The sequence below is a fragment of the Watersipora subatra genome, chromosome 3, assembly GCF_963576615.1.
Source record: "Watersipora subatra chromosome 3, tzWatSuba1.1, whole genome shotgun sequence".
Classification (NCBI taxonomy): Eukaryota; Metazoa; Bryozoa; class Gymnolaemata; order Cheilostomatida; family Watersiporidae; genus Watersipora; species Watersipora subatra.
Window position 1 is genome coordinate 55,060,259 of NC_088710.1, and position 26,756 is coordinate 55,087,014.

The 26,756-nt window shown below is 36.7% G+C and overlaps 1 protein-coding gene across 2 annotated transcripts in view; it reads left to right on the plus strand.

Annotated features, from left to right (window-relative positions):
- Nucleotides 1-2,722: 2,722 nt before the first annotated feature.
- The window catches only part of LOC137389579 (FACT complex subunit SSRP1-like), a 39,764-nt gene continuing 15,730 nt past the window's right edge, over nt 2,723-26,756 (plus strand). Inside the window, exons 1-8 of one of the 2 annotated variants that reach the window (XM_068075627.1) lie at nt 2,723-2,892; nt 20,158-20,343; nt 20,652-20,757; nt 22,896-23,086; nt 23,539-23,633; nt 23,731-23,866; nt 25,575-25,678; nt 26,117-26,245. In XM_068075627.1, coding sequence (XP_067931728.1) covers nt 2,839-2,892; nt 20,158-20,343; nt 20,652-20,757; nt 22,896-23,086; nt 23,539-23,633; nt 23,731-23,866; nt 25,575-25,678; nt 26,117-26,245 — 1,001 coding nt within the window. In that variant the 5' untranslated portion in view covers nt 2,723-2,838. Of the gene's footprint in view, nt 2,893-14,500; nt 14,521-20,157; nt 20,344-20,651; nt 20,758-22,895; nt 23,087-23,538; nt 23,634-23,730; nt 23,867-25,574; nt 25,679-26,116; nt 26,246-26,756 lie in introns of those variants that run through there. The other variant, XM_068075628.1, reaches the window with a different exon arrangement.

A 26,756-nucleotide genomic window follows, 5' to 3' on the forward strand; every position in this document is an offset into this window, starting at 1 on the left:
CAATAAAACGACCGTCCAACAAATAAAATAAGTGGGCTCGTGTTGGCAGCAGGCTGTTCGTTCAGTTCAGACTATATCTACCTCAATGGCCCAAACCATTGAACTTAGAACCACTGGAATGGCAATCACGTCACTTTTACATTGATAGCGATATGTAATGCATGCGCCATATTGGAGAGCTAATCATTTGTAAACAAACAGTGAAAAATGAGAGAAACATACATGTTGAATAGTTATTTTCCAGCCGGGTGTTAACAAAAACTCCTTCTACACAAGGTTTAGAGTGCCCTGATAGAAGAAAACCTATTTTTAACATATGGAGTGGGATATAATAAATGATAAGTAGATGTAAAATAGATTTTCGTGAACCATATTAGTCATACAAACTGTTGTATTACAGATGCATAAACCCAGCAAATGATATATTCAGGCAAATAACAACTGTTCCATTATATTAAAAATTATATTACATATTCATAAACCATAATAGAGAAACTTAGCAGTTGTAATAGAGGATAATCAAAATAGTGCAAACAAGGAAATGCAGGCATTAGCGTAATCAGATGATTAAACTTATACATACATGTTACAGAAACTGTGTAAAGGGAGATTTGTATATCACTGAATATTGAGCCAAGGTGCATCAGAGTTGCTTAGAACTAAATCAGATTAGAAATAACAGGACAACAGCTACAGATGAATATTACAGTGGTTACATTGTTACCGGCCTTTAAAAAGTAGTTGCTTTAGTATTTTATGCCACAAAGATGCACCTTGCAGTTTGAATGTAGGATTTTAGCATAATGATGCTGTCGAAGATCATAAAATGACTGAATAAGGTTTTTCATCAATGGCGCAGTGGTTGGATATGCCATCTGCCGTGTCCGTAAGGTGTTTCCCAAGGCATAGCACATCACTAGATCCTACACTACTGATAACATACACCACACAATGGAGTGGATCTGGCTTTTTATTAATACGAAAGTATTGATCTGCAACTAGCAGGATCCTGATGACACCGTCTGATAGATGCACCAATCCTCCATGGTTTTGTAGCTCGAGTAAAGTATAGAGATTTTGGTACTGGATACTTGACTTAGTGGTAACTAGCGACTGATGGCCAATGCTACGACAGCACTTTAGTTAGCTTTTGCACAATGTAGCCAGCTATATAGACTATACTGTTACCTATAACAGAAACTCACATCAACATCTTCTGCTAAGCTGCAGACATATTCATAAGCACTTGCTGTGGCAGCTGTCACTGTTTTGCGTGCTGTTTGAGGTTTCTGAATTTTTTAGATATATCTACTTTAAGTTGAACAACCTTGCAGCACTGTGCTTGACAATATTTTTTTGAATGCAATCATTGAAAAGAACCATTCAACATTGAAAAATATTACCTTTTATGACTTCAGTCGAACATTTTAACCTGTTCTGTCAAAACATAGATCATTGAAATGTTCGTTGCAGATAAGTGCCCAAGGATCAGGCTTATTCACTCTTCTGCGGTTGCGATACCATTGTAAATAACGAGAGTTCTCAGTTGCTTTGTTTGGTAAACTAAAAATTAAAATGAAACTGTAGTAGTTAGTTAGCAACAGTAGTAATAACAATAGTATTATTACTCTTATCTCCTTACTGCTAGCTGTATCCTTACTGCTAGCTATATGCTGCTAAAAATATAATATATATATATTTTTAGCTATATATATATAGCTAAAAATTTCACTCACTAGCTTATAAATTTATCTAATCACCGACAACATACATTCAAGCTCGTACACTCAGTAATGACACCAATGATATATGATGGGGGGGGGCTGTATATCATTGGTGACACTGATCGACTCTCACTTACCCAGTGACTAGTGTAGTAGAACTAACTAGTGGCAGTACTAACTAGTAGTAGCACAACTAGTCGTCGTAAAATTTAGCAATAGTAATAGAACTAGCAGTAGAAGTGACTCACTTGTGAAATGTCATGCCCTTTCCGTTGAAAGTCCATTGCTGCGGTTTTTGCAGTTCTTACCTCAGACTCTTACCTCAGACGAGGTAGAACTTCCTAGCAATTTAATTTGAGTCTAAAGGGAAGCCTCTATTTATTGGGTTTGTTTTGAGTCAGGGTATAATTTGGAGAGCAGCACACTGCTGCTTAAGATTATTGAGTTTTGGTTGTGTGCCCGTTGTTTTGGTTTGTTCACTGAATAGCAATAGCACTGTGCACCTACACCCTTCTGTCTCTTACATAAATTATTAGTTGTAATCTCAGTAGTCTGTTCATTTGATTTAGCAGTGTATTCGTGATCTTCCATAGCTGTTAAATCTGAAATTAGATTTCTTTCTCACATTTAACACTATGAAATTAACTCAAACGCTAACTGAACATGGCGTCGGCCGGATTTCTATACTCGCAAATGACCTTTGTCATTCCAGAGGTTTGAGTTCGATGGCCCAAACGTTGAATAATCTCCAGTTTCTTTCGGTAACAAAATCCGGTTTTGCTAATTTCGACAAATGGCCTTTCAGCATATAGGTAAGCGCGTGTATTCCGGCCAATAGAATGCTGGCAAAATAATTATAAGCGGTGTACATACCGTATGTATCTGGGATGTTTCATGCTCGAAACCTTTTACGTGCACGGATATGCTCTAGGTCTAAGAAATTAAAAACGATAAAATTGTAAGTGCGCAAAACCCGCCATTCGTAGTCGCCTTGCTTTCAGTTGTGTCAGTCTGAGTTTTATGCGAAGATTATCTGCTATAAATATTTTAAATATATATTCCAAAAATTGCTTTAAGTTGAACTGTTTGGTATTTGAGTAAGTGCAGTGGTATCATGGGTGATTTTCTGGAATTTCCAGATGTCTATCAAGAGCTCAGAGGTGCAATGGTAAGCTTTTGATTCTGACTAACTTATCATTTTGCTAGTAAACAAGGTTTTCTATATTTCAAGCTGTGTTTCTAGTACTTGTTTTGGTAGCATTTTTAAGTGCTTCAGTAGAGAACATTAGCAAGATTGTAATATATTATAATACGCAATCAAACATGGATAACTTTACCGGACTTTTAGTAATCAGATCGTTCGAGTTATTTAAGCACTATTACAAGTGCCTGTATTTATCGGTAGATGCATGTATATACACAAACTATATATAAATCAAAACCATAAATCGATTGTTGCAAGTTAGAGGACCTTTCATGTCAAATTTTAAAATGTATCAAAAAGTATAGGTATTTTTCTATCATTTGAGACCAACTTTTATGTGAAGTGACTGCGGGAAGTTTAAGATTAATTACGGTAAAATTTGATTCCGGTTAAAATGCTTCATAAAAACGTCTATTTCTTCTGCACGTTTTAACCACGATCAAGTTTTGTCGATTTAAATCTTAAAACATCCTGGCAGTCACCTAAAACAACAAACAAAATCTCAAAGTATAGAAAAATGTCTAATTTTTTTTAATTTGACACTAGTAAACATTTGAGACCAATGCAAAATCACGCTTTATATCTGATCAGTTGTTACATTTGCAGTGCAGTACACAAACTTATCAAGTGTGGTCTGTGACATTTTATTTTGTTGAAAAAGATCAACAGTGTAAATGAGTGTAGATATAGACTTGAAGCAGTTATTATAGTCCTTGCACTCTGTTGTATCCATAAAACGTCTGATGACATATATAAAACATTGTTTGTATCAGCCAATGTAGGCAGATCAGGTTCAATATCAGCCTCATCTCCTCTATCCGAATCATCCAGGGTACCGCAAGAGGTGATGGACTGCACAATCTCCATATGACTCAAATGCTCAGCGACAGTTACATCTGCATCAACTGCTAAAAGCTCATCTCCAAAACAAAACTTGAATTTGTGGAAAAGCCACACTATTTTTACAAATTGACTTGCAACAAAATTTTTATTACAGTTATTTGGTATCAAAAGGTTCACCATGTTTTACTCTGCTGTGTTGTAGGTGCAAAATATATGGAAATGTGATTACAAGCTCTTTGAAGCTCAAAAGCGAACAGTATATTGCATCACGAAATCGCCATAGGTTAAAATCCCTATCCAAAACGGCTCAAATGGGGCGTAGTTGAACACGATGTGCTTCTGTTTACACTTTCTTGCAACCTCTTTCGTCGAAATATTTTCACAAATATACTTCAAGCACTCAATAAAACCATGTCCATTGTCCTTATGCGTCTATTTCTTCATCATTGTAATGCTGTCATTTTGAGCACTGATATCTCAAAACCTAGCCTAAAAATTAGTTCAATTTTTAAACCTTAGCTCGAAGGAGTGCATATCATCCTCTGATAAACATTCGGAGCCTGTTGGTCATCTGTGGTGGTCGAAAAATGCTGCAGAAATTGTTTGCGCCATTTGGCAAGAAGTATAGGTCACATAATTAGATTAAGACTACATGATTAGACCAAGCTGAAATGAAACTGTTTGTCCCGTAGTGACAATTGTTGTGTCCATAGAGTTATGCTGCTCTTTATGCTTAACGACTATGCTATTCTCTTAACGGAAGTTACGTGATATACATCACTATATATGCGAGGTTTAAGCGCCATTACCTTTATCTGTTTCTTCTGTCAATAAATGCAATCGTAACCATCTGCACTTCGTGTACACTTTAAATGAGTACCAAAACATAATATTGGCGACAAGGATGATTTAGCTTACCTTTGATTCGTTTTCTGGTTATTTAACTCGTTATTATTAACTGTGATGGCTGGATTACCTATTCCCACGTTTGATGACGGCACCGAGGTTGACTCGTTTTTAGAAAGATTGGAATGCTACTTTGCTGTGTCTAGTACCGAAAATGCAAAGAAGGTACCTATCTTGTTAATGGGACTTAATGCTGGTCAGTATCAGACTTTGAGAGACTTGGTTTCGCCTGCACTGCCACAATCTGTTGGTTATGACGATTTAAAGCTTAGCTTACAATCACACTTTGGTGAGCCTAGAAACACGAGGCTGGAGCGTACGCGGTTTCGCTCAATTATACGTCAGAGTGGTGAGTCATTTACAGATTTCCAGATTCGAGTCAGAAAGGGAGCTAGATACTGTAACTTTGGAGATAGACTTGATGAAAATTTGCTGGAGCAATTTATCTCTGGAGTTAATCATTCAGGATTATCGGAAAAACTCATTGAGGATACTAGAATCACGACATTAGCTGGAGCTATGGAAGTTGCTGGTACAGTTCAGTTACTTGATGGCGATTCTCGAGCTATAGCTGCCACTACTCCTAATGTCGTCGCTCGTGTTGCTCATAAAGGAGGTGCAATATCTAACTGTAACACTTTTTCGGCTAGTAACACTAGAAAAGGACAGAAGACTTAAGGACTGTTACATGCTTCCGATGTTCAAAGCCTGGCCATGTAGCTAGTGACACTTCCTGTCCTGCACGGAGTAAAATTTGTAACCAATGCAAGAAGGAGGGACATTTTGCAGGCACGAGGTTCTGTCGTAAAGCGAAGAACAAGAAATCTACGACGGTGAACACTATTGCTGACGATAACGCTGCTACACCTGATGGCATTACGACTATGACTGGTTCGCCTTCAGTTGTAGACAATTTTAGTCATGAGTTTACGGTAGGCCATGGGCTTACGCTTGGTAAGGGTACACCTACTTGTACTGCATCAGTGGCGGGTATTTCAGTAACATTTCTTGTAGATTCGGGTGCTGTAGATAATGTACTTGATAGACAGACTTATGACATTTTACGCAATAGTGTTGTATTACAACCAACTACCAAGAAATTATTTGCTTATGGACAATGTGCACCCTTGCGTATGTTAGGGCAATTCAATTTAAATGTCTCAGTAGATAGTAAGACTGTTAATGCTACATTTTATGTCTTTGATGGTATTGCATGCAATTTGTTGAGTGCTGCCACTGCTAGTAGTCTAGGGCTATTCTGTTTGACCAACGTTAGTAGCTTGAGTACTGAAGCCAGTTGGGAAAGTGTTGTGAAAGACAAGTACCCTGGGTGTTTTTCTGGTGTGGGCAAATTGAAAAATGTACAGGTTAAGTTGCACATTAATCCAGACTGTGAGCCAGTTGCTCAGCCAGTCAGACGTCTACCTTTTAGTTATCGGGCCAAAGTTGAAAAGGCTTTACAAAAATTACTTGAAGAGGATGTTATTGAGAAGGTTTATGGTATAGGTTCTACTTGGGTAAGTCCTTTGGTTGTTGTGCCTAAAGAAAGGGATGAGGTTCGTCTGTGTGTTGACATGAGACGCGCCAACACGGCAATTGTTAGGGAACGCTATCCTGTGCCAACAATGCAGGAAATGCTAGTTGAGCTCAATGGGTCTAAAGTGTTTTCCAAGTTGGATTTGAAACAGGGTTTTTTCCAGTGTGAATTGCATCCTGCATCTCGGAATATTACTACTTTTGTAACACATATCGGTCTGTTTAGAATGAAGCGGTTAGGAATGGGAGTATCTGATGCTCCTGAGATTTTTCAGTACACCATTCAAACAGTTTTGAATGGGCTTGAGGGAGTTTTAAATTTAGCTGATGATATTGTCGTTTTTGGTCAAACTAGTGCTGAGCACAAAGTCAGATTGTTAAAAGTAATGAGTCGCTTGTCCGAGTGTGGTCTTACTTTAAACCCTGCTAAATGTGCATTTGGTGCTTCCTCGATCAAGTTTTTAGGTCATGTTATTTCGAGTGATGGTGTCTCACCTGACCCTGGTAAGATTAATTCCATTTTGTCAGCTAGACCTCCCCAAAATGTAGCTGAATTAAAAGGTTTTTTGGGACTTGTGCAATTTGTTAGTCGATATGTTCCCAATCTTGCTGTTGTTGCTTCACCTTTGTGGTCACTGACCAAGAGCGGTGTTCGTTTTGAATGGTTGCAGGTACACCAGGATTCTTTTGTAGCTGTCAAAGATTTGATGACTCCGTGTGAAACCTTGGCATACTATGACAGGAATGCACCCACCACTGTGGTCGCAGATGCAAGTCCTACTGGTCTCGGTGGAGTGTTATGCCAATTTCAACAGGGAGTTTCTCGCGTTGTGGCATATGGGCATCGACGTTTGACAGATGTTGAGTCACGTTATTCTCAGATTGAGCGCGAGGTGCTTGCCTTGATTTGGGCTTGTGAGCATTTTAAAATGTACTTGTTAGGGAACAGTTTCCAGTTGGTGACTGACCATAAACCTTTAGTTGCAATTTTTAATAACCCAAGTTCCAGGCCAACCCCCCCGATTGGAAAGATGGAGTCTTAGGCTTCAGGCATTTGATTTCGATCTTGTTTACCGGCGAGGCTCCGAGAATATTGCTGATGCCATGTCTCGTTTGAGTGTATCAAGGGATGTCTCTGGGCCTGTCACTGATGATTCATACATCAGGGCAGTTGTAGAGACTGCTATGCCTTGTGCTCTGTCTTGGAAGGAGATGTGTGAGGCGGCTTTGACTTGTGAGGAGTCTAAGATTATTAATTCAGCACTTCAAACTGGTAATTGGCAGCAGTTTTCTTCTGCGATAAAGGCTGCTCGCAATGAGCTGAGTAGTTGTGAAGGCGTGATTCTCCGCGGCGACCGTATTTTTGTACCAGTGTCATTGCGACGCAGAGTTCTTTCTTTGGCTCATGAAGGGCACCAAGGGATTGTGAAGACAAAACGGCGATTGCGTCTGAAAGTCTGGTGGCCTGGTGTTGATAAGGAGGCCGAATTGTTCTGCAGACAGTGCGTTTCTTGTCAGTTGGTTAGTAATGATGGTCCTCCTGTACCAATCACTCCCACCCAAATGCCTAATGGTCCCTGGAAGTTTTGTGCCATTGATTTACTGGGTCCTTTGCCGGATGGTCGTTCTGTTCTGGTTTTAGTCGATTATTTTAGTAGAATCTTTGAATGTTCTTTTTTAAAGAATACCAAGGCGGAGAAAGTTGTCCTTTCTTTAGAGAATGTCTTTTCACTGTATGGGTACCCTGAGTTGCTTTGCTCAGATAATGGTCGGCAATTTGTGTCGGGCGAATTTCAAGGATACTTGAAGCAGTGTGGAGTGCGATGGGTATCGACCACACCTTTGTGGCCCCAAGCCAATGGGGAAGTTGAACGTATGAACCGGACTCTTTTGAAGGTTCTCAAAGTTGCGAAGGAAGAGGGCAGAGATCTTGAAAGAGCTGTACAGGAATTTTCTATGGCTTACAAGTCGACACTTCATTCAGCAACAGGAATGACACCTTTTTCTTTGATGTTTGGAAGAGAGATGAGAACAAAGTTACCTATGTACAGCGATGTTGTTCGTGGTATAGACAGTGAGGCTAGGGATTGTGATGGTCAATACAAGGAGAAAATGAAAACCTATGCCGATAGGGGCACTAGAGAGACTGAGTTTGGAGTAGGAGATAAGGTGGTTATGAGACAGGAAACCAAGGGGAAGCTAGACACTAACTATAGACGAGAAGAGCATACAGTTGTTGGGCTTCAAGGTTCCGAAATGGTTTGTGCGAGGTCGGATGGTTCTTTGGTTCGGAGAAACGCATCTTTTGCAAAGCAGTTTGCACCTCCCAGTTCTTTTGACAATAACCCACAAGTAAATGAAAGCGTCACACAGGTGCCAAATGAGCAATCTAAGTCTAGCGTTGTTATAGAGGATGGCCTTTCCAGTCGTAGGTGTAGTTCTCGGGCTCATAAACGACCTTCAAAGTTTGACGATTTTCAAATGTATTAGACATTCACACACCCAGGGTACTTGTCTTGTTTTATATTTTCTTTTACTTGGTGCATTTTATGTATTTTGTTAACATTAACTTTAGACTATGCTATTAAGTAGTTGTCTTGTTTTATTGTGTGTACTCGACTAACTGATTACCTTTTGTTTTGTAACGTATTTTACTATCTAATGTCTTGGAGGGATGTTGTGTCCATAGAGTTATGCTGCTCTTTATGCTTAACGACTATGCTATTCTCTTAACGGAAGTTACGTGATATACATCACTATATGTGCGAGGTTTAAGCGCCATTACCTTTATCTGTTTCTTCTGTCAATAAATGCAATCGTAACCATCTGCACTTCGTGTACATTTTAAATGAGTACCAAAAAATAATAACAATGAAATGTCACCAGGACGTGAAATATAAGGCCAATAAAAGGATCATTATAAAACGTTTCGTAGCACCAGTTTATGACTAACACTTCGAGTTCTACCGAAAAGCCCGTATCAAATATAAATGCTCCCTACTTGGCAGTTTTGTTTCGGCTTGGTCTAGTCGTAATCTGATCATGTGACCCATACTTCCTTCCAAACGACTCGGACAATTTCTGCAGCATTTTTCAATTATCACAAGTGACCGACAGGCTCGTCATGTTTATCAGAGGATGATATGCACTCCTTCGAGCTCAGTTTAAAAAATTGAATGAATTTTTACGGTAGGTTTTGAGATATCACTGCTCAAAGTGGCAGCATCACAATGATGATAAAATGGACGCGCAAGGACAATAGACATGGTTTTATTGAATGTGTGAAGTATATTTTTGAAAATATTTCGACGAATGAGCTTGCATGAAAGTGTAAACAGAAGCCATCGTGTTCAAGTACGTCCCATTTGAGCCTTTTTGGAAAAGGATTCTGATCTACGGCGTTTTCGTGATGGCTGCGATTAAATGTTCGTTTTTGAGCTTTTAAGAGCTTGTAATCACATTTCCACATATTTGGCACCTACAACACAACAGAGTAAGGCATGGTGAATCTTTTGATACCAAATAACTCTAATGGGAATTTTGTTGCAAGTAAACCTTTAATAAAAAGATTTTACAAACCAGAGTGATGATGTCACCAGATGTCAATTTTGGGAAATAAATTTAATCATTTTATGGGCTACGCAATGCTCATGTCACTTATATTTTGAACTCTCCTTCAGGAAGAGTGGCATTAACCCTTTCACTGCTGTCCATGTACAAATTTAGCTATCTGTCTACAGCCAGCCATTTTACGGAAAATTGCTGATATTGCTTCATGATATGTAGACAATATTTTTTCAATTTCAAATTATCTAAAACGTTTTTGTTATATATTTTATTTTGCCATCATTTTAACCAACACTGCTAGGCACAAAATTCAATGTATTTGTACTTTGTGCAATGATAAAGCTATGTGAAGCTGCGATCGCTACGAAGCTAAAATGATCCTCCACAATGTTTCTTATTCTTACAAAACTGTTACTTTCACCACTATCAGAGTCAGTTCTGCTACTTTAATTGTCTGTGTAATCACTAAAATCTGAATATGAATCGGCTACAACGTCATTAACGTATGTAATTCGCGATTTTCTAACTCGGAAGCTACTTACGAAAGCCTATAAAATAACACTAAATAGTTGGAATGTCAAAAAGAAAAAATGTTCGTTTGTAAGTTAGAAATTCCCAAACAAAATTTTAAATTATTCCGTTATCTTAGGCTAATTTTATTGAGAAATCTTCGGACAACACTGTCAATACCATAAAAGTCCTAAAGATCATTGGTTATGTTGTCAATGGATAATAAAATTAAGTTACTGTGCAATTGCTGGGAAAGCCGTAAAAATGTGTCTACGGTAAACGACCATAGAAGACGCATAAATGCATCTACGGCAGTAAAAGGGTTAAGGTCATCGGCCTTAGCACTTTTGCTAAACTGTTATTCATATACGTCAAAGTATAAGACCGAGTTAAACAAGAAACTACAAACAAAAAATATTAGCCGGACACCGTTATCAATTATTTTAATGGTGACGCTTTCCAAGTTTTAAAGAAAAAACTTTAGCTTTTGAGTTATCAAACTCACGATACGTTATAACAATGGCTGCTGTTATTTCGTTACAATGGCTGCTGTTATTTCGTACGGTGTTCATGAAGAGTATTTTCATATTTAATCAAAATGCTCTAAAGTCTTCAGGTTAGGCTATAAAATCACATTCGGACGAATCTGATTTCAATGGATCAGGTTTAGACTTTAGTGACTTCAAATCAGAGTGTAGTTCTGATGATTGTGACATCTGATCTTCTCAGGTACATTGTCAATAAAGCCATGGTAACTACTACAGCAGTAATGAATGAATCGCTACTGATAAACATTATTAGTATTATATTTATTGTAATTATGGCTGTAATTATTATAACATTATTAGTACTGTTTTATGGGCACTTTTACTGATCACTTTCTATTATGGGTTTTAAAAATAAAAAATGTCAAACTGGCGGTTAAATAGAAGTGGCCTTCAATCAAAGGGTGGCTATGTATTTTTTAACCCTTCTTCTATAGTGGCATTCTATTAGAGGTGGTGTTCAATTAAAGGTAGCATTCAAAAATAGGTTTTACGGTAAGTGTCACATGATGTACTGTTGTGTTAAGGTTTTAAACCCAAGGTTAAAAAGAGGATATTTTATTTGCTCCGCCAAGCCCATCGACTGCAACAGCAGGCTCTTGTTCTAAACAAAGACGAAGATTTTATAGTTCTCATCCCTGCAAGACATAAATTACATAACATACATTGTAACACGACATAGTTTTCTATCCTATAAATAGACTCATTCTTCTGCCCACAAAGCAAGACTAGAGACGCTTTGACTGTGGTTCAAATATTAATTGAGATTTAACTATTTGCGGAAACTTCAAATATATTATATAGAGACCAACCAGACCCACATCAATGACCCAGTTGTAACTATTTAGCTCAACACCATTTAATCCAGGGGTGTCCAAACTTTTTGCAAAGGGGGCCAGATTTTTTGTATTAAAAATTTAGGGGGCCAACCTTGCCGGACATTTTTTACATATAACAGAAATTAATTTAAATAAATTTTACCGAGCCAATCTGTGTTTTGTGTTTGCTTTTCAATTTTAATTTCAGTTATCTTATGCATGTGTTTTGGTTTGTTTGAAGTATGCACATCAAAATTGCAGTGACATAATTGAAATTTAATAGTCACTTCACTTCTTTAATACTAACTTTTTGTAACAGTTGAACAGAAGTAATTGTACTCTTGGATACAAATTACATTTGAAACATGAAACAATATCTCACTATGGCAGTTAAATATTTATAGAGTTTTTAAACACAATTACAGAAAAAGGAACAAGTAATAGGCATACCAACAAGTGCAAGGCTCATTTAAAATATGACAGTTACTATAAATGTTGATTGGATTATTAAATGGTTAACACGTGGATAACAGCGCTTCTGTCCAATTTATCAACACTTTGAACCCTGGTCATTTTTGTCAGTGGTGTCAGTAACCCTACGCAATATGTCCAACGATCCTAAGTTTTCAAACTTTTATTAAATATAACTATACATGCTCATAATAAAATGTTATTCGGTAAAACATTAATTAGTAAAAAGGTTGAGCAACCCACAGAAAATGTCATCAAACAGAAAAAACAATACATCACCATTATTCGGGCCAAAACTAATAATTCGTTCGATTTTAAAAAACTCGTAAAAACATTAACAGGAGCATCATATCCATTTAGCACTTGTTCATCATCATTTCATGACTCAAAATACAGTGGAAAGTTATAGTTAGTATCATAAAATTCTTTATTTGCATCACAATCATTTATGACCTACCAACAAATGAGTCATCAATTTTTTCGCGATACCGTTTTAAAAAAAGTTGATATTAAATCGAAGGCAGTGAAGATATTTGAAAACTTACAAATGGATGAGACATTTCTAGTCAAACATCCGATGCAAAAATTAATCCGATTGGTTTATGCTGTTACTTAGAAACTGCTTTTGTAAACAGCCATGTGAATGCCAGAATTCCAGCCGTTAGGGATTTTGACACACCCTACGCAATGCTGGAAAATTGGCCGTTAGGGTTCAAAGAGTTAATTCTACAGGCGGGCCAGATGTTATTGATTTTACGACAGAGGCTGCGGGGCCGGATGAAAATTGACATTGGGCCGCATTTTGCCCGCGGGCCGACTTCGGACATGTCTGATCTAATCAATGTCTATATGCATAACCATACTCTTCTATACTAGATAACCCATTTTTAGGCGTGATGATGACGTCTAAGAACTGCCAAAGGTTAATTTTTATCTATATGACTTGAAATAAAGTGATCTTCTAAGGTGATTAAAGCTGTCTCGATAGCTGTTGGGCAAAAAAATATTAAAGTTAATAATGTTAAGTCTGAGTTATCTAATGCAATATATCATTTTTGGGAAAAGACTAGTGCTGCACGATATCTTTGCGTGCACATTTGATTATTTGGTCTCTAAATATATCGAATATCATAAAATATCGAACACTGGAGTGGTCTTCTTTCGATATATAGTGTTAGGCTTTAACGTGAACGATATAAAAAAATATTAATGTCGGTTGAAAAACAGGGGTTGTCCCCTCTTTACAATAAGGAGAATAGACAACTCCAGTTTTGCAATATAAACTAAGCCAATATATCGATAAAATATCGGCTTCGATATTCATATCGATTTGAAAACTGACCCAATATAAAATCATCCACTGAAATATATCGTCACATCGAATTATATCGCTTTATCATGCAGCACTAGAAGAGACCAAACAATGCCGTTCAGGTTAACAATGTGTTCAAGCTATCCATGAACGAATTATCCATGTTTGATTGTAGATGTTAAACCATTATGGTTTAACCCTGATCTGCCCTGATCTGACAAAACACAGTAACTCAAATTTTAAAATTTTTTACTTGATTAGTGTTTTACAGACTTCGCAACTTGGCGCATAATATCCACCAAGCGTTTCACCAAAAGAATTATCTGAACTGCATCTTTGATGCATTTAAACTTTATGAAACACAGTAACTCTGATGAGCTTGCTTTTATGAACTCGCATAACACAGCAAGTGCACTTGCATTGTTTTGCCAACCATCATCACAGCTAGTTGATGGAATTTCAGTAAACTTGCATAACACAGCAACTGCACTTGCTGTGTTCTGACTGAAATTTAAACTGTTAATCTAGTTAATCTAGTTATCCTTTGGATAACTAGCAAGTGATTTTGGTTGGTGGCATTTTATAAAGTTGATTCGTACTGACATCACTGCTCTAACACAACTGCGTACTTGCTACCATGGATAAACAAGCGTCATCAACTGAGAATACAGCATATGGTAAGTAAAATTATTAGTTTACTAGCATTTTACATCATGCAAATCATTTTGTTCACCATTTCTTATCATATACAATGTCCTAAACACTATTTCATGGATAAAACACACTGCACTGTTTATTCATGCACTGTTATTGATGAGCTGCAATCCATTGCTACACCCATTAAAATACACAGATCTTGCAGTATTATTAGTAAAATCTTTTAATATTTTTAGACATGACAGTTGATCAAACACCTGTAAAATGACATCGCACAGATAGTGAAAAAAGAAAACGAAACCTTGAGCTTCATCCATTAAAACCACCATGCAAGTGTCGACGTGAATGCTCTCTCAAAATACATCAGAATCGTTGTATTGAGATATATTTAAACTTTTGGGAGCAAAACTACAACCAACGGAAACAGGTAATACACCAGCTAGTGCAGACGGTTCCAAAGAAAGTCACACTTTTTGCAAACTCTCCTCGTCAGCATACGTTTGTGTATCAAATGGTTAGTGGAGATGGACAACACATACAAGTGTGCAAGATGTTTTTCCTGGCAACACTTGGCTTGGGTCCAAAGTCTAGCATTGTTGATGAAACCAAGTCAATGTGTGATGACTCATCACCAATCGCTACTAAAGATCGTAGAGGAAAGCACTCGCCAAAGAACAAACTTTCTCCTCAGGTAATAGCAGACATAGATGCCCACATTGAATCATATGAGCCTTCAGTCTCACATTATCGCTGGGCACATGCACCTCATCGCCGCTATTTGCCAACAAACCTAACGATCAAAAAAATGCACGAAAATTTTGTTGACACTCATCCGCCTTTTCAAATATCATATACAACGTACCGGCGCCAAGTAGAAAACAAGAACATTTCTTTTGCAAAACTCAGAGAAGAAGAATGTGAGAAGTGCATTGAGTTTGATATGAAGCACAGTCAGGAAGACATAGATGACACTTGTGATGTTTGCAAAGAAAAAGACTTGCATTTGCAACGCGCAAAAGAGGCACGAGAAACTTACAAGCACGATGGTTGCAGCTTGAAACCTAATGTTATGGTTAGGAGTGCAGACATGCAAAAGGTGCTGATGTTGCCACGTATTCTTGGTTGTAAAAGTGTATGCTTCACACAACGATTAACGATATACCATGAAACCTTTGCTCCGGCGGGTGAGTACATGAAAAAGGGTATCGTACCAACTCAAAGTTTTATTTGGCATGAAAGCGAGTTTAGGCGTAAAGCTCCTGACGTAGCAGCAATTTTTGCTCTGGCCCTGGCTAAAGACCGTGATTATAATGAAATAATTTACTACCTCGATAATTGTTCTGGGCAAAATAAGAACTGGACATTGTTTACAGCCGTTTTAGAGCTTGTTAACTCTGACGTAGTGAAGTCTGACGCCGTAACCTTGAAATTCTTTGAGCCTGGACATACTTTTATGTCCGCGGATAACATTCATGCAAAAATAGAAAAGAACATTGGCCATCAAAAGCTTTTTACCTTTGAAGATTTGAAAGCATGCTACCATATGCCAAACATTCAAGTAACGGAAGTTAAACATTCTGATGTGAAAATCTTCCAATCCCACCTATCAGCTGCAAAACGTTGGAATGAGGGCACACTTCTTTCATAAATAAAAATTGCTCAATTTCGAAGAGGGGAACAGAAATTCTTATATAAAACCTCGAATAAGCAGAAAAACTTCAGATCATTCGACTTCTTATCAGCAAGACACGAACTAATCTTGAGCGATAAGTTTACTGCGGCTGCAAAAGGTTTCAGCAAAATACGCAAGGAAACTCTTATTACCAACTTGGGACTTCTCATGCCAGTAAATAGACTCCAGTTTTGGAAAAACCTGGCTGAAAATTAAGATTGCTCTAATCAAATTATTTTGAGATAGTACTTATGCATTAAATTTTAGTCGGATTAAACATGTTGTAGGTTATACTTAAATTATTGTCACTAATTCCTAATAAATTTTGTTTTGCAAATACAGGTTTGTTAACTCTCCATGCACATTACAGTGTTATACCAGCTCAGGCATGAATGGCATTCATTGTTGAATGTGCTCGCAGAACACAGCAACTCAAGGATTAACTAATTAGGAGATGACATAATATATTCAAATTGTAACTCCTCATGTGTGTTTGCTACCTCATCATCTCTATAATCCTATGATTTCAAAATGCCACTGCTATCGTGTAGACAGCAGTAAATAATTCATCATAGTGAAAAATACGAAAATTCGAACTTGCAGTGTTTTGTTGGATCAGAGCAGCATAACTGTCACGTACAACTTTTATCGTATTTCCTAGGTAAATCAGACACTTCGATTTTGTACTCAAAATGAAGATTGGTTCACTGACTTTCAGAGTGATGAAGTCTTTTTTACAGCGTTTTAATATCAGTTTCGAAAACAACACGATCAGCACAAGCTCCGCCCATAAATATGTGATCTAGCCTAGCTTTTTTAAGAATTGAAGTTATGGATGTTTAGTCCTATTTAGAATGATAGAGATGGGTGTCTTGAAACCCCTTATTATCTAAATTCAGCCTTCAAAATAATCCGTCTTTTCTGAAAGGTAGATAAGCTATTTAACATTGCACACTTAAAAATAAGTTCAAAAAAGCGGGATGACAACGTTAGCCTGTGTAAAATCGCACTTTTTTGAGCTCACTTTTTTTGGTGCACAGCCTATTAAGCATCCTGTAACAAGCTATGAGCAATTTTAAATATTTTATCTACCTTTCATAAAAAACAGATTATTTTGAAGGCTGAACTTGGATAATAATGGGTTTTAAGACGCCCATCTCCGTCATTCTAAATCGAACTAAACATTCCTAACTTCCGTTCCTAAAAAGCTAGGCTACGTCACTTATTTATGGATGGAGCTTGTTGTGCCGATTGTGTTGTTTTCGAGACAGATATTAAAGGTTGACTTGCAACACAATTCACATTAAAGTTATTTGGTATCAAAAGATTCACCATGTCTTACTCTGTTGTGTTGTAAGTGCCAAATATGTGGAAATGTGATTACAAGCTATTAAAAGCTCCAAAACGAAAAGCCGTCGTAGATTGGAATCCGTTTATTTCTCTGACGTAGTCATGACAGTTTGGTTATTTTCTTGTCACGTGATGTTTTCACGTGAATTGAAAGGCCAATAAAAAGCTCTGTATAAACTTATCGTAGCACTAGTTTATGACAAACACTTCGAGTTTTACCAAAGACCCCGTAACAAATATAGATGCTCACAACTTTACAGTTTTGTTTCGGCTTGAACTAATCGTCAAGTCGTGATCTGATCATATGACCCAGTACTGCGCAAAAAATTTTTGCAGCATTTTTCGATTATCACAGGTGACCAACAGGCTCGTCATGGTTATCAGACAATGATATGTACGCCTTCGAGCTAAGGTTAAAAAATTAAATGAATTTTTACGATAAGTTAAAAGATATCAGTGCTAAAAGTGACAGCATTACAATGACGATAAAGCAGACGCGTAAGAACAATAGACATGGTTTTATTGAATGCGTGAAGTATATTTGTGAAAATATTTCAACGAATGAGGTTGCATGAAAGTGTAAACAGAAACCATCTCTCACAACTACATCACATTTGAGCCGTTTTGGAAAGAGAATCCAAACTATGACGATCTCTTGTGGCTGCGATTAACTGTTCGTTTTTTAGCTTTTAAGAGCTTGTAATCACATTTCCACATATCTTGCACCCACAACACAACAGAGTAAGACGTGGTGAATCTTTTGATATCAAATGACTGTAATGTGAATTTTGTTGGAAAGTCAACCTTTAAAACGTTTTGAAAAATCCTTCATGACTTTGAAAGTTAGTAGACCAATCTTTATTTTGAGTACAAAATCGGAATCGGCGTGTCTGATTTACCTAAAAAATACAATAAAAGTTGTATGTGACATACAATTATGGTTTAAGTTTCGCCCAAATTTTTACCTAACACTGTCTATTGAAGCTTTTCTGTAACCTTTAAAGATGTAGTTGCGTCAAATTTAAGTTGATCTTAAAAGAAAGCATTTTTTTTCTCTATCAGTTGATATGTTGTTTGTTGTGTTACGCGATCGCATTGCCAAGATATTTGAAGATTAAAACCGAAAAGATCTGATCGCCGTAAAAACGCTCAAGCCACAAAAACGTGCCCAGACTTGCCCGAAATGATGTCACGCGTTAGGCAACCTGTCTCTATCTCTCGTATTCACATCGGCTATTTGCGATAAAAGTCTAGTTTTACGCGGCTGTATTGGCATATATCTTATTTTGTATTTGCTCATGTTGGCTAGAATAAAATTTTAAATCCTGCTACAGATGCATTATTATGAATGTTTCAAAGGCCTCAAATAACGAAAATTGAAAATTTGTTCTACTCACTTTCTCCAAATGTTGTGTAAACAATTGGGTACCGACTACCAATTCTACCGCTCTACGGTAATTCTGTCAAGTCACTATGTAGAACGCGGTCTTTGCATCAGCAGCTACCCATTATACTAACGATATACAGCCTCTTATAAGCCCCGCCCACATTATGCCTGTCGCCTATCTTTGGGGCAGGGCTGTATATCATTGCCTACACCGTCTACGTACTAGTTTCTTACTAGTAGTATTCTTACCGAATACTACCGAAGTGAAATAAGCAAGCCACGTCTTTGAAAAGAATATAGACAAGGATAGAGTTTTAAGGATGAGAAGTCTGCTGCAAATGGGATTTGAACTCACCTTCTCCAGTTTTGCGGACATCCATATACCATATCCAATTCACTACAATATTCTGCAAATCATGTTTTGCATTATCTTCAACAATATTATTTTATTATATAATTTTTACAAGCAAAAATATTTTCATCTCGGCATAAAACTTTTATTAAAAATATTCATCAAGTCGTGGCCACTCAGATAGTATTAGCTGATACAATAAGACAAATTCATCTACTGCAACAAACTCAAACAAAACATCATGGCTTATGCAGCACGCATTCAAGTCTCTCTTTCCACTTTATGGCAGTTTCCACACTGACAAAGCTTCTTCGGCTGGTGGGACGACATAAACATTCTGTAATTAGTAAAAAAATGCAATAAATATATGTCATTCATAGATATGTCATTCTAAAGCGTATCTATTGACAGCTTCCAAATTGGGAGTTAAATAGATTGCGAGTGTAATTTTAAAAACGAATAAACATTTAATAAAGGCACAAGCAAGCCAAGCCAACGATTCGAAGCTTTGGTTCTGGAAATTAAAGATTTGCAATGATCAATCGATTTTACCCACTTCCTACGAGTGAAAATAATTGGTAATCATGACTCTAATTTACCAAAGAAAATTCGAAAAAAATATTAAAGCTAGGTAAAACGGCAGATAAGCTATGAAACGATGATTGGAGATAGCAAAGAATTATCATTTTATTAATTAGTAAATGTATTTATGACTATAAAAATATTATATTTACTCAAGTATAGAAGACTCTAAGTTAATTTACCTCCATTCTGTCTTCCTCTGCAGCAAAACGCTGCTGACGCCTGTCAACAGCCATAGGCTGTCTACTCCAATCTTTTACTAAAAGTTGCTCAAATAACTCTGAGTCGCAGTCGCTATACAAAACTATGTATAACTTAGTAATTGTTGAAACGCGTTGAATCAGTAACGTTGAGAATTCTCTAACGATGAGATTCTTCGAGATCACAGACAACGCGTTTTACGAGTGATAACATTTATTACGGCCTATATAAAGATTTCGCGCTCATGATTGGCTAACGAAGCGACCTCATATTTTTCGCTCGTGGTTTCGTTTCAGATATCTTGCTTGTGACGTCACGAAATAGGCACTCGCTGGAACGTGAGCTTTTTAAAAGAGGGCCTCATTCAAACGCATATATCTCTGGACAGGGTTGGTCTACAAAGACAAAAATGGCATCAAATTGTAGCTGATGTTTTAGCCTTTTATGTGTCCTAATTTCATTAAATTGACTTTTTTGACGCAACTACATCTTTAAACATACCAAGATGTTTTTGTTGTAGAATTCTGGTCGGCTGAAGTTGCAAAGCAATATGGTTATATTCAAAAATCTTAAAACTGGCAAAGTCGAGCAGTTGCAATCTTCTGATGTTGTGTCCACTAAATTTATGGCAAGAGCTCAAGGTCACTGTCTCAAAATCGTCACAAAAAATGGCACAGTGCACAAGTATGATGGATTCAGAGAAAGTGTAAGTCGCAGCAACAACAGTCTGTGCGAATGCGTATTAGGTAGTTAGTCTACTGGTTCATGTAACTGTCTGTGTTGCAACTTATTCTAGCTTGTTTCATACATTGTAATGCTCAAAAAGAAATTAGTTGATCATAAGGAAAACAGTTGGTATTACTTTGGAGATCATAGAACCCGATTACTATACACGTTTGTAATTTGTCTCTATTACATATGATCTGTCTTTTTATATTGCAGGAGCAAATGTTTTTTGCAATGTTTTATATGTTGTTTAGGCTGCATGACGTAAGTGTTTGTTGTTTTTAACAGGACTTTGACAAGCTTTCTGGATTTATGACCAAGTGTTACAAAACTGATTTAGAAAAAGTAGAAATGTCAGTGAGAGGTTGGAATTGGGGAAACGTCAACTTTGTAGGTCTGTAAATTTATTATTAGAGCTAGTTTATTGAGTCATGGATTTCTTTGCCTATTATGACCAGAGTATCTACTTTTATTTGTTAAGAAATGGTTTTAATTAGAGAAGTCTACACAATTATAGGATAGACAACTTTGTTGTAATTTGGGGTAATACGCTCATTGGCTAATTTTTTGTAACTCTGTACATTCAACAGCCAATTGGATTTTCAGCGACGAGTTTTCTATGGAATATTGTGTATATTTATTGAATTTCATTAACTGGTGAAAATGTGGGGGCTCTTTGGCTAGTTTGGCTCTTTGGCTAGTTTCTTCGGTTGCACATTGCTAAATAATTCAGGATTGCTTTGTCGCTCTGTTTTTGTTTATTGCACTTCGTCATCAGTCATGGTAGGTCACTATTGCAAACATTAAAAGTATTCGCAAAAGCCTGTAAAACTTAAATTTATCTAATTTTGATACTGTTCAATTAAGTTTAAAATATTTTATAAAATGAAGAATGAATCATTTTTGCCTGATCACAGAATGTGAAGATAGCCCAATTTCTTTTCTCATTCGAACTAGAGTACATGCTCCTATAACATAAACTTCCTATGACATATTCCACCTAATTTGAGGAATTTTTGGAAAGTTTTTGCTTCATATTACAAAAGAAATTCTATATGAAGTCAAGCGTAACGTGGGTGCCAGTTCTCAAATTCGATTTGAATAACAGAAGTCTCACAGTTATCTTTAAAAATTTTGGTTTATTTCTTGCCGCACTTGGGAGATAAAACGGCGTATAGGGGTATCTCTGTTATATATACTAGTACCCTAGTAGTCTAGTATCTCTGTTATATATACTAGTACCCTAGTAGTTTAGTATCTCTGTTATATATACTAGTACCCTAGTAGTCTAGCATCTCTGTTATATATACTAGTACCCTAGTAGTCTAACATGTCGTCAGCAATCATCAGAGGTGCCGATAAAGCAAAGAGAATAAGTATCTGCAACAATTTATCTGAAATACAGCCGGTCGATTGGTGCAGGCATTAGAGTGTTGATCTACCAATCTGAATGTCATGAATTGGAGTCTCATTGGAATCAATCATCAACCATTGATCATAACCTCCACCCCTGGCTTCGGAAGTACAACAGACAGACACCGATTTTATGATAGTAAAGATATATTTTGGGCTTACTTTATTTTAGGTATACACAATATGTCTTCTCTGTACCATAGACCTCGCTTTCTAAAAATAGTAAAACAAGTGATTTAATATGACATTGAAGGTGGTATACGCTTCCCATAACTAAGCGTTAAGTTATGAAAATTATTAATCATTACTAAACCAAGTGAAAGTGATAAAAAAAGAGCAAAGTTTTTGATACAAGCCAATAATATCACACTTACTGTACAGTCATTAAATTGTAAAGGGAGGTTTAACTTTTTCCTATTTAAAGGGCCAAGCAGTGAGTTGGGGACGATTTTGGAATGGATTAGGCAATTTCCATGTATTCTACTGTTTGTACAACGTAAATTCCCTATAACGTTTATTGGAACGAATTATTTACTCTGTAGGAGTGTCTACTGTATTTAGTGTCTACTGTATTTAGTGTCTACTGTATTTAGTGTCTACTGTCTTTAGTGTCTACTGTATTTAGTGTATACTGTATTTAGTGTTTACTGTATTTAGTGTCTACTGTCTTTAATGTCTACTGTATTTAGTGTCTACTGTATTTAGTGTCTATTGTATTTGTGTCTACTGTATTTAGTGTCTACTGTATTTAGTGTCTACTGTATTTAGTGTCTACTGTATTTAGTGTCTACTGTCTTTAATGTCTACTGTCTTTAATGTCTACTGTATTTAGTGTCTACTGTATTTAGTATCTACTGTATTTAGTATCTACTGTATTTAGTGTCTACTGTATTTAGTGTCTACTGTATTTCAAAAAGAAAGTCAAAGGAAGCTAAGTTTAGTTTTAGCGCAAATCACAACATGAGAAAGTTGTTGCTTTTTAAAAATGTTGGAAATCTCCTTTGTATCTTATCAGAATTCAAGAGTCATAGGCATTCATTCTAGCTCAAGGAAGCCATATTTATGTATGACTTTTAACCTTGATATTATTTTGTAGACACGCTTTTAATGTTTCTGTAGGTAATACTCTGGAATTTGAAGTGCACAACAAGGAGGCTTTTGAAATTCCATTAGGAAACGTCTCACATTCAACAACATCTAAAAATGAGGTTACATTAGAGTTTCACCAGAACGATGAAGCAGCCGTCTCTCTTGTCGAGATGAGATTTCACATTCCTTCCGAACAGAATCCCGAAGGGGACCCAGTTGAGGTGGGTCTATTTCTAATTTGCCACGAGTCTATAGGATTAATTTCCTTGTTTTCTCATCCGTATGTACCTCAAGGTCAAAGAAGATGAGCTGACATTGGTCAGTCATAGTCACACTGATCGATTGACCACAAGCCCTATGCTTCCTTTCATTTGACAAAAGGTTTTTATAAGATACCAAAATCAAATTAATTGTGGTTATTTAAGAGCAACATTGAATGATGAATGTTTTATTAAAACTGCCTAAAAGCTTGTCGTCTGTTTTCTGGAATGGTTCAGGTATGAAATTTTCAATATTGTAGATATATCGCTAGATATATCTACAAAAATAGTTTTAATGCTATTTTAATGTTTCAACATTAAAATAGCAGATTATTTTTACTTTTGATTAAAGCAAAAGGGAAGCAACTACAAATGAGTTAGCAGCTCCTTATGTCAGTTGTGTATTTCTTCAGGAGTTCTTCGATCAGGTGCAACAGAAGGCAGATATCATACAGGCAGTCGGTGAATCGATATGCAACATCTTGGAAGTGCAGTGTCTCACACCTCGGTGAGCTTATCCTCTAGTTTTAGCGCATTTAGTATCATAGACGGTGAACCTTTAGATTACTTCTGTAAGTTTATGTGACACCGCTTTATGATTGTAGGGGTCGGTATGACATTAAACTTTACCCAACTTTCCTTCAGCTGCATGGAAAGACGTTCGACTACAAGATACCTTATTCAACAGTTATTCGACTATTTCTTCTGCATCACAAGGATGGACGTCAGGTTTTTTTCGTGGTGCGCATTATTCATTTGTCTCATAACCTCTCAAATCATATATTAGACTCTTATTCTGTCTGATGGCATCTTGAGTCGTATATCAATATATAAGGCTGCTAGGTTTGATACAGATTTGATACTTCATATACGGTAGACGCTCCTACAACGTAAATAATCCGTTCCAAGAATGTTTACATTATAGGGATTTTATGTTATACGAACAGTAAAATACAGGTAAATTACCTCATCCGTTCCAAGATCTTTTCAAACCTATTCCTTAGGCCATACAAAATGAAAAAACTAGACTTAACTATTTAATTTGTTGGCTATATCATAACTGTAATATTATTAGTTTGCATCGGCAGCTTGTCTTTTTCTAATCCATTTCACTGGTTTTATAGACTATGATTGCTGTAATTTTACAATAGGTTCAATGGGAACGCACATCTTCGCTGTCCATTTACAGCAATTTGTTTGTTTTTGTAGACAGCATAATAAACAAAATAACTCGGAAATGTCTGGTACCAATCATTTATTCCGATAAAAGATGTCAATCTTATTAATCTCTTAATTTGCTATAGTCTAGTTATGAGTTTCTGCCGGATAAGCACCTCCTACGTATATGTTTTAAGGTAGCATATTTATTGTTTTGTATGGAAAGCAGCTACTGATCATTTAACTATTTATTGGGTTTCCATGCTTCGAATGGATTCGGAGTTGAACTCTGCCAATGAATTCACACCCTAACATTCCAGCTATTCGGATTTTCATAATAATGATTCATCGAAGACTAGTGATGCGCTCCTCAAAATGAAACTTGTTAAAGTAGACTCGCTTTCGGTTCCCGGTAACTTCAATTTATGCTTCGTACACCTGGTGCACCAACTCAGCCAGGACTTCGTACACCCGGTGCACCAACTCAGCCAGGACTTCCTACACTCGGTGCACCAACTCAGCCAGGACTTCGTACACCCGGTGCACCAACTCAGCCAGGATGCTAATCAAAATTTTCTTGTTTTTCTTATTCTTACTCTCTATATTACAAAACAGTAACAGAATTTACTACTTGTTAATAAATTAATACTTTTAGAGGTCACATGAACGACAATTGCTTTTTAGTAAAGAAATTTTTTATGCTAGAATAGGGAAGTCTAGGAAGAGGTCTGCACCAGTGCAGTGGGAATCTGTACAATTGATAGGTTCAGTTATTAAATGAACAAAGTAATAAAATAAATAAAGAGGTAATTATCTCGTTATCGTCATATAAGCAACCCATCATTTGCAGGAGTAGTTAGAAACGACTCGCCTGATTATTGTGATGAAATGTGCTGAGTTTTTTTACCTCCACCCAAGAAAACTTAACTGGGTATTATCGGTTCAAATCCATCCGCAGTGAACGTTTCTGTGATGGTCGTATAGTAGTCTACCTGCAAATGCCTTGACACAAATTTTGTGAAGCAAATGGCGTCAAATCTGTTGGAATCTTACCGTTTCTATGATTCCGAGTCTAAGAAACTTTGAATCCATTCGAAGCATGGAAATGATGAGAATCTATCTAACATTCTTCTCTCATCAAAACTGTCATAAATAAAACTCTTTCTAAATATTCGTTACCAGATTTAGTAGCTGCAATACTTTATGTAATTCGACTTCACGGCACGTTTTCATATGCTTATGTAGCTATTATTAGGACTTTGTTAGAGACTTCTGATTTCCATGACTTCAGGTGAGTGTGGACCCTCCCATAAAGCAGGGACAAACCAGGTACCACTTTCTCATCATACTCTTCAACAAAGATGATGAAATGAATGTGGAACTCGCTCTAACAGAGTATGTTAACAATTACTATTACTGCTCGAGTCCCTCGACTTTGCAACTTCCGTCCTGTCCATTATCTCTACAATCACCCACCGATTTTATGAAATTGCGCATGAATATTTTACTTGAAGGTATAATAGTGTGTCTATAGATAATACAGCGAGGTTATGTTTGCATGTAAAGGTATAATAGTGTGTCTATAGATAATACAGCAAGGTATAATAGTGTGTCTATAGATAATACAGAAGGTATAATAGTGTGTCTATAGATAATACGGCAAGGTATAATAGTGTGTCTATAGATAATACAGCGAGGTTATGTTTGCATGTAAAAGTATAATAGTGTGTCTATAGATAATACAGCAAGGTATAATACTGTGTCTATAGATAATACAGTGAGGTATAATAGTGTGTCTATAGATAATACAGCGAGGTTATGTTTGCATGTCAGGGATGAGATAGAGAAGAAGTATGATAACAAATTGAGCAAGGAGATGTCAGGTCTCGAGTATGAGATAGTCAGCAAGCTTATGAAGACTCTGACTGCTAAGAAGATAACCGTCCCTGGCAACTTCCTCAGGTTTGCCTTTTAACCTTATCAGTGCTTTTGAGTCGCTGCTGAAATAAAACAGCGTGTATGTGCTTTATATGTGTGTTCTACTGACCATGTTGTTCTACTGACCATGTTGTTCTACTGACCATGTTGTTCAACTGACCATGTTGTTCTTGTAAGCTCAATAAGAACCTGCTTTCAAAGCATTCCATAAACTATTTCAACATTAGATTCATGTTCTTTCTAGTCTAGGTGTGTCTACTTTATGGATGTCTTTACTTTCCGATTGAGGCTTTGTTTTGTACTAAGTAGACAGCAAAAATCGGAATGATTGGTTATACATCATCCCTACCTCATTATTTCGCCTTTTTCTGAGTATTGGTACTAATTTTAATATTCACGCGTTTAAAATGTTACTTTTTAAGATAGGCAGTAAGGTTATTCGACTAGGATTTCTTTTATGTCAATTGCATATTTTAGGAGGTTTTTATAGGGTTTCAATTGAGCGATTTAGTTCCATTTTGTTTCACTGGTGAAC